At 32.5% G+C, this 9,119-nt stretch overlaps 1 protein-coding gene across 1 annotated transcript; it reads left to right on the top strand.

Moving 5' to 3' along the window:
- Positions 1 to 5,216: 5,216 nt before the first annotated feature.
- Positions 5,217 to 8,896, top strand: Tsp86D (Tetraspanin 86D). Its single transcript, XM_067789803.1, has 2 exons — positions 5,217 to 6,195; positions 6,269 to 8,896. Exons 1-2 carry the CDS (start codon positions 5,631 to 5,633, stop codon positions 6,592 to 6,594), a joined length of 891 nt encoding a protein of 296 aa, XP_067645904.1. The 5' UTR covers positions 5,217 to 5,630; the 3' UTR covers positions 6,595 to 8,896.
- Positions 8,897 to 9,119: the final 223 nt, after the last annotated feature.

The raw sequence follows: 9,119 nt of genomic DNA, 5'->3' as shown, positions 1-9,119 counted from the left end.
AATTTTTCTAATGACGCTCTTCAAAAAATAAGAGAATATTTTTCGCTTGTTCGTTCTAGTTTTTCATCATAACAAAGAAAACGTTTTCGTTCCTAAAAAATTAGAAAATTGTGAGTATGTTTTTGTTAAAATTCTTCGTAAATCTAATTTAGAATCACCTTATGAAGGACCTTTTAAAGTTATCTCTAAGAAACATAAAACATTTACAATTCAATACAAAAATACTATTAAAAATATTTCAATTGATTTACTTAAACCAGCAAACATACTTATTAACACTAATTTAAATACAAATACAAATACATTAAACAACAAAAAACAAAAAAGGTTACGTTTAATATTCAGGCCTGTTCTGAATTCCGATTCCGATCAATTTTTTCGGAATCGAAATGGATTGGTGTTCTCAATTTCGATTCCGACCAAAAATTATCGGTTTGAAAAGTATTGCCTCTGAGCAGTCGGAATGAAAATTAATTGGCAGATTATACACAAATGTTGCGATATTTGTCTTTCAACTAATTTTTTTTTAATTCTTCATTTTATTTGGAAGAGTTGTATGTATTTTTTTGTTTAAATTTGAGTTAAATTGGCATAATAAATCTTTCTTTAAAAACTTCTATCAAGAAATCTATTAGGCAAACAAATCGATGCTGATCGAAATGAAGTCGACCTGTTCTGAATTCCGATCCAGCGCATTTTTACAATTCGCACGCACAATAGCACGTCTTCTTGCGTCTGCGCATCCAAAAACCATATCTGCAGGCATTTTTTAATTAAAATAAAATTGTATGATACTTAAAACAAAACACATAAACAACAAGTAAGGAAGGTTAAGTTCGGGTGTAACCGAACATTACATACTCAGTTGAGAGCTATGGTGACAACATAAGGGAAAATAACCATGTAGGAAAATGAACCGAGGGAAACCCTGGAATGTGTTTGTATGACATGTGTATCAAATGAAAGGCATTAAAGAGTATTTTATGAGGGAGTGCGCCATAGTTCTATAGGTGGACGCCATTTAGGGATATAGCCATAAAGGTGGATCAGGGTTGACTCTAGAATGCGTTTGTACAATATGGGTATCAAATGAAAGGTATTAATGAGTATTTTAAAAGGGCGTGGACCTAAGTTCTATAGATGGACACCTTTTCGAGATATCGCCGTAAAGATGGACCAGGGGTGACTCTAGAATGCGTTTGCACAATATGGGCATCAAACGAAAGGTGTTAATGAGTATTTTAAAAGGGAGTGGGCCTTAGTTCTATAGGTGGACGCCGTTTCGAGATATCGTCATAAAGGTGGACCAGGGGTGACTCTAGAATGCGTTTGTACGATATGGGTATCAAATGAAAGGTGTTAATGAGTATTTTAAAAGGGAGTAATCCTTAGTTCCATAGGTGGACGCCGTTTCGAGATATCGCCATAAAGGTGGACCAGGGGTGACCCTAGAATTTGTTTGTACAATATGGGCATCAAACGAATGGTGTTAATGAGTATTTTAAAAGGCAGTGGGCCTTAGTTCTATAGGTGGATGCCGTTTCGAAATATCGCCATAAAAGTGGACCAGGGGTGACTCTAGAATGTGTTTGTACGATATGGATATCAAATTAAAGGTATTAATGAGGATTTTAAAAGGGAGTGGTGGTTGTTGTATAGGTGGTCGCCTTTTCGAAATATCGCCATAAAGGTGGACCAGGGGTGACTCTAGAATGCGTTTGTACGATATGGATATCAAATTAAAGGTATTAATGAGTATTTTAAAAGGGAGTAATCCTTAGTTCCATAGGTGGACGCCGTTTCGAGATATCGCCATAAAGGTGGACCAGGGGTGACCCTAGAATTTGTTTGTACAATATGGGTATCAAAAGAAAGCTGTTAATGAATATTTTAAAAGGGAGTAATCCTTAGTTCCATAGGTGGATGCCGTTTCGAGATATCGCCATAAAGGTGGACCAGGGGTAAACCTAGAATTTGTTTGTACAATATGGGTATCAAAAGAAAGGTGTTAATGAGTATTTTAAAAGGGTGTGGGGCTTAGTTCTATAGGTGGACACCTTTTCGGAATATCGCCACAAAGGTGGACCAGGGGTGACTCTAGAATGTGTTTGTACGATATGGGTATCAAATTAAAGGTATTAATGAGGGTTTTAAAAGGGAGTGGTGGTTGCTGTATAGGTGGTCGCATTTTCGAGATATCGCCATAAAGGTGGACCAGGGGTGACCCTAGAATTTGTTTGTACAATATGGGCATCAAAAGGAAGGTGATAATGAGTATTTTAAAAGGGAGTATTCCTTAGTTCCATAGGTGGACGCCGTTTCGAGATATCGCCATAAAGGTGGAGCAGGGGTGACCCTAGAATTTGTTTGTACAATATGGGTATCAAAAGAAAGGTGTTAATGAGTATTTTAAAAGGGTGTGGGGCTTAGTTCTATAGGTGGACGCCTTTTCGAGATATCGCCATAAAGGTGGACCAGGGGTGACTCTAGAATGAGTTTGTACGATATGGGTATCAAATTAAAGGTATTAATGAGAGTTTTAAAAGGGAGTGGTGGTAGTTGTATATGTGAAGGCGTTTTCCAGATATCGACCAAAATGTGGACTAGGGTGACCCAGAACATTAGCGGTTGGATACCGCTAATTTATTTATATATGTAATACCTGGCAAGATTTTAAGGGTGTTTTATTTCGCCCTGCAGAACTTTTCCATTTTCCTCTACTTAATATGGTAGGTGTCACAACCATTTTATAAGGTTTTTCCTAAAGTTATATTTCGCGTCAATAAAACAATCCAATTACCTTACCATGTTTCATCCCTTTTTTCGTATTTGGTATAGAATTATGGCATTTTTTTCATTTTTCGCAATTTTCGATATCGAAAAAGTGGACGTGGTCATAGTCGGATTTCGTTCATTTTTCATACCAAGGTAAAGTGGGTTCAGATAAGTACGTAAACTGAGTTTAGTAAAGATATATCGATTTTTGCTCAAGTTATCGTGTTAACGGCCATGCTGAAGGACAGACGGACGACTGTGTATAAAAACTGGGCGTGGCATCAACCGATTTCGCCCATTTTCACAGAAAACAGTTAACGCCATAAAATCTATGCCCCTACCAAATTTCAAAAGGATTGGTTAATTTTTGTTCGATTTATGCCATTAAAAGTATCCTAGACAAATTAAATGAAAAAGGGCGGAGCCACGCCCATTTTTAAATTTTCTTTTATTTTTGTATTTTGTTGCACCATATCATTACTGGAGTTGAATCTTGACATAATTTACTTATATACTGTAAAGATATTAAATTTTTTGTTAAAATTTTACTTTAAAAAAATTTTTTTTTAAAAGTGGGCGTGGTCCTTCTCTGATTTTTCTAATTTTTATTAAGCGTACATACAGTAATAAGAGTAACGTTCCTGCCAAATTTCATCATGATATCTTCAACGACTGCCAAATTACAGCTTGCAAAAGTTTTAAATTACCTTCTTTAAAAAGTGGGCGGTGCCACGCCCATTGTCCAAAATTTTACTAATTTTATATTTTGCGTCATAAGTTCAACTCATCTACCAAGTTTCGTCGCTTTATCGGTCTTTTGTAATGAATTATCGCACTTTTTCGGTTTTTCGAAATTTTCGATATCGAAAAAGTGGGCGTGGTTATAGTCCGATATGGTTCATTTTAAATAGCGATCTGAGATGAGTGCTCAGTAACCTTCATACCAAATTTCATCAAGATACCTCAAAATTTACTCAAGTTATCGTGTTAACGGACGGACGGACGGACGGACGGACGGACATGGCTCAATCAAATTTTTTTTCGATCCTGATTATTTTGATATATGGAAGTCTATATCTATCTCGATTCCTTTATATATGTACAACCAACCGTTATCCAATCAAACTTAATATACTCTGTGACCTCTGCTCAACTGAGTATAAAAACTGCTGATTAAACTGGTTACCGAATCGGAATGAAAACGATTCGAAATCGACTTCGAATCGATTTTTTACAATCGGAATTGAGAACGCCAAATAGAAACCGAGTCGAAATCAATGTCGTTTTACTTTTCATTCCGAGTCGGAATTCAGAACAGGCCTGATTAATTAATAATTTGTTTGTTTTAAATTTTCTTGGAGGGGGAGTAAATATAGTGTTAACTACTTTGTACTCTTTACTTTAATTTGAAAAATAATTTTTAATTGAGTTTTCGTGTGAATTTAAAATTTTTTAAATAACCTCAAAAAAGAAAATTCTTATTAGTATTAAAATATTTAAACTCAAAAATAAACAAAAATAAATTTTTAAAAATAAAATAAATATTTGGTTTGTTACCAAAGTCACACCATAAAAACATGATTTATTTACTATTATTTTTATACTACACCGATGCATTCAGAAAAACTCCGTATGAATTTATTCTGAAATTTGTATTTGGCTGCATAATGTGTTTATAGTAAAGTGAATTAATTTTAAATAAAAAAAGCATAACAAAAATATAGCAAATTCTTCAAACTATTATAAAAATATTCTTTGACAGAAAATTAGCCACCCACTTCAGTGCCCTAGAAATTAGCCGGAGAATTTTGTCATATAATATGACAAAACTTGAATTGCAATCTCCCAAAAAACCAAAAGTTTGAGTTAGTCTGTTTATAATAAAATGAGTGATATATATTTCTATAATTCTTTCATCAAAACACACAAAGTTTATAAAACTGCTAACGGCTACTGCCTAGAAGTATTAACTTAGGAATTACGCAGGTAACCAATCTTAGACCAAGTCTAAAGACCCAGGTCTATTTGGCGTCATTCACAAAAAAATTCAGGAATTTAATCCTTTTTATACACTTCATGAAATATTTATATGAAAGGGGACTTTTACAATTATCACCGGGTATTTATGGGATCATAAAATTGCCACATTTCACTGCTTTTTTTACAATAATTTGCTCTCAACTTTCACTCGGTATTAAAACGTATTCTTAATAAATTAATACAACCAAATTTTCGCAGCCAACCAGATCAAAATGTCGTTTATAAAAATATCAATTCAAAATAACGTCGCCTGAAAGAGCAAACTAGCTAAAAGTGAACACAACCGAGTGAAGAAATATCGCTACTGGCGAAATGCTGCCAAAATGCCAATCACTGATATATTTGGTTAGCATTAGTTATCGCTATTACCTATTTTTCATTCACTGCGATGCAATCACCAATAGCGAAATATCGTTCCATCACTACTTTGTTATACGTCAAAAATTTTTGTTAGCGATAGTAATTTTCGTGTAAAAAACAGTTCGAAAAGCGTATTTGTTTATAAATTAAACAAAATTATAAACATCAAATATGCAATATATTAAAGTATCTGCGCCTAGAATATGAAATAGAAAGTATAAATGAATTAAAGCCTCAATAGAGGATAGATTTTGTAAAGTAAAAAAGAAAGGAAATCTTGTACCCGATTGGATTTTTGCTACCAAAAGTAAAGTGCAAGTACTTTGATGAAAAAATAAATTTAAAATAAATCCACGAGCCATTACAAATAAAAGAAAATACAATATATAACCTTAAACACTAAGCAGCATCACTCAAAGTAAGCCAGAATTCCACGGAAATCGGCCAAAGTAGATATGAGTAATTATCGTCATCATGGGGGAGGTGGCGGATATAGTGGCATCGAAATACGTAACATGCATCCACGAATATCACAAAATTTCACTTATGTTAGCTCATGTGTAAAATATTTGATTTTTATGCTAAATTTCATATTTTGGCTATCTGGTGGTCTATTACTTGGTATAGGCCTCTATGCTTTCATGGACAAATGGGAAGCAACAGGATGGGTGCGTTTGGAAACATTTTACGACGTTATACTCAATATATCATTGGTATTAATGCTTATGGGAGTTTTAATATCTGTAGTTAGCTTTGCTGGATGTTTGGGTGCATTACGTGAAAATACTTGTTTGCTGAAATTTTATACTATGTGCTTATTAATGTTCTTTCTGCTGGAACTAGCTATAGCCATAATGGGATTTGTATTTCCCCATAATATGAATTCTTTCTTAGAAGATAAATTTACTGACAAAATTATACATTCGTATCGTGATGACCCAGATTTGCAAAATCTTATCGATTTTGCGCAACTTGAATTTAAATGTTGTGGACTCAGCAATTCTGGTTATCAAGATTGGAGTAAGTACCCCAACCCCCTATTCTGGTTATGTGTATTTACATATATGTCTTTTATTTTTAAATGTTTGCTTAGGTAAGAATGAATATTTTAATTGTTCATCACCATCCGTGGAGCGTTGTGGTGTCCCTTACAGTTGCTGTATTAATGCCACTGACATTAGTTCTGGCTTAGTAAATATAATGTGCGGCTATGGCGTTCAAGAGCATTCAGTAGCTGCTGCAAGTAAACGCATATGGACAAGCGGTTGCATAGAGATAGTACGAGTTTGGGCTGAACGTAATTTATATACCATTGCGGGTGTTGCTTTGGGTGTAGCATTGGTGCAACTATTTATTATATATTTAGCCAAAACATTGGAAGGACAGATTGATTTGCAAAAATCACGTTGGTCAGCGTGAGTATGTGCAGTTAAGCAAACATAAGTTATTGTTGCATTAGTAGTAATATTTTTAATATGAATTAGCGCATATATACAGTGGCGGGCAACAAATTAGAAACAAAATATAATGGGACATATTTATAGTCGAAACTTTGTAGATACCTAAAATTTGTTGGAGCTTTTTTCATAGAAAGCTGTAACTTACTTTAAGTATGTTCTTAATTTTGTGTATTAATATACCCCAGTGACTTCTTTGAACCATTTCATTCATTTGGGTATTTTTTTGCATTGACTTTGTTGTTCGCCGTCACTGTACATATGCACATATATACGTACATATTTTAAACCATTTATTAGAAAAGAAGGGACTTGCTGTTCGTTTTTGTCATATATATAATACTCTTATATTGCTAGTATAACGAGCTCGCAATAAGTTTTTTAATTCATAATAGAAAAAAAAGACAGCCAACACTGCTACAACAACATCAACCTACAAAATTTTTGTGATTGTAGCGGCGATAAGAAAATATTTTAATTGACATTCGATTATTGAATACATAATCAAAAGCATTTAAATAGCAATATATCGGCACTCTGATGTTTGTGAGTGTACCCAGCTTGTCGTAGCAATATTGAAGTATTGTATATATGGTTTTTATAAACTCTAACATTGGAAAAGTAGTACTCGGTGAAAGTGACCAATTTACATAATTCAAATCAAATTGTATTATTCGTTTATTCGAATAAGTATTATTCGTAAATGCTCACCTACTTATGCATACTTTTTTCTCGTACTTTTTTTTTTTATATCACAACATTTCTTTGACGTATATAAGCATATTATTTACTATATATTATCGTTATGCTGCAGTTTGCGCCAAGAACATATTAATAATGATAACGAATTTCAGAAGAGCATTTATTTCATAAATACGAAATAATATATTGTAAGAAGTTATACTAGAACAATACACGTTCTGGTTTAAAAAAAAATTTATTTAATATTACATAGAACAGATATTTAGAAATAAACGTTGAAAATTTTAAACGTTTATCTTGATCAGCAATATCTCATTATCTTAACATGACTTTATACTACAGCTACGCCATAATTCGACAACACAAAATTAAGATTTATCATAATTTCTATTACATACGGGACACAAAATCGCTACTAATCGATGTAATAAGATTATTTTGTTCCTGATAATTTTGAAAATTGTCATTCATTCCTATTACTATTATTTGCTTACTTGTATCCATTATTTGTGTTTATGGATTATAAACGTTCCAGTAAAGATTGTTTTGTTTCCGATGTTAAGCGTTATATAGCGCCAGGAATGTATACTAGACTGGGTTGATTTATTAACCGATATCGCGCCATCGATTTTTCGATAGGATTTGGGCTCAGGAAAAAAAGTTCCACTACGCTAACCCAAAAAAATAATTTTCGAGCCTGCGAAAAAAATGGCGAAAGGGTAAATTTTTCGACCAAAACACTCCCCAAAACACAAAAAATATTTTTTTTTTTCAAAAAACTTAATAGAATCGATACTTATTGAGTAGGTATTATTTAATTTGATTGCTGTATTTCTGGGCAGTTTGAATACACCCATAATTAAGATACGCGATTATCTGTAAGTCGAAATCAATTCAAAAGTACTCATTTCAAAACTTAGATCAAAGAGCTAAGTACCGTTTTAATTTTATTCGGATATAAAAAACTTAAATTTTCAAGCACCTGAATATTTTTATGACTTGTAAAATAAATTATGAAAATGATATTTAATTTTTTGCATCGAAATTTCTTTTTAATGTAAATCAAAATTGTTCTTCCAATTGTTCATTATTAAAGTAAAGACTGAATGATTTAGATATCACTATTATATCGACGGTTTAGTGAAAACATAAGCTCACTCTTCTCGTTGTAGTGATCATCTCTTAGAAATTGTTTCAAGAACACCATCTCAGAATATCGAGGTTTTGGCAAAATTTCTCAGAAAAAAAAAATGCTTTCAAATTAGCAGCCAATATAGAGCGAATATTACTCAACCGTTGATTGAGAGATAATGTATACAAATTAAAATGGTGCAGCACAAATAAACCATTTTTTTTACTTTAGTTTTAGAGTATTTTCAGAACATTTTCAAGAAAATGCAATATTATTTTTAAGTATTTTAGTACTAAACCTTAATCTTTTGCACCACAATATAAAATGGTGTAAACTAAAACATTGCCATTTTGAGATTTTGAACTATGTAGTTTCTAGTGTTTATAATAAATCTGTATTGTCTCAAAACAAAATAAATTTTGAAAAAATATCCCATTAAGCTATTTTACGCGCGTCGACTTTCTATTCGTATTTTCGACTTTCAACCAAAATTATCATGCAATTGAAATTGAACGTTAAAAAATCAACCAGAAAGTCGATTCGTGTAAAAATAATTTCTTTTTTTACTCTACAGTTATTCAAAAAGACTTAAACAAAATTTATAGAAAAAATATTTGAATATAAGATATACAAATGTATTACGTGTACGTTGT

The sequence above is a fragment of the Eurosta solidaginis genome, chromosome 1, assembly GCF_040869045.1.
Source record: "Eurosta solidaginis isolate ZX-2024a chromosome 1, ASM4086904v1, whole genome shotgun sequence".
Taxonomy (NCBI): Eukaryota; Metazoa; Arthropoda; class Insecta; order Diptera; family Tephritidae; genus Eurosta; species Eurosta solidaginis.
Note: the sequence above shows the minus strand (reverse complement) of the source record. Positions and strands in the feature narration are given on the sequence as shown.

Coding starts and splice junctions, on each gene's coding strand:
- Tsp86D (XM_067789803.1), top strand. CDS start 5,631: ATGAGTAATTATCGTCATCATGGGGGAGGTGGCGGATATAGTGGCATC. Junction 6,196..6,268: donor TTCTGGTTATCAAGATTGGA/GTAAGTACCCCA, acceptor ATGTTTGCTTAG/GTAAGAATGAATATTTTAAT.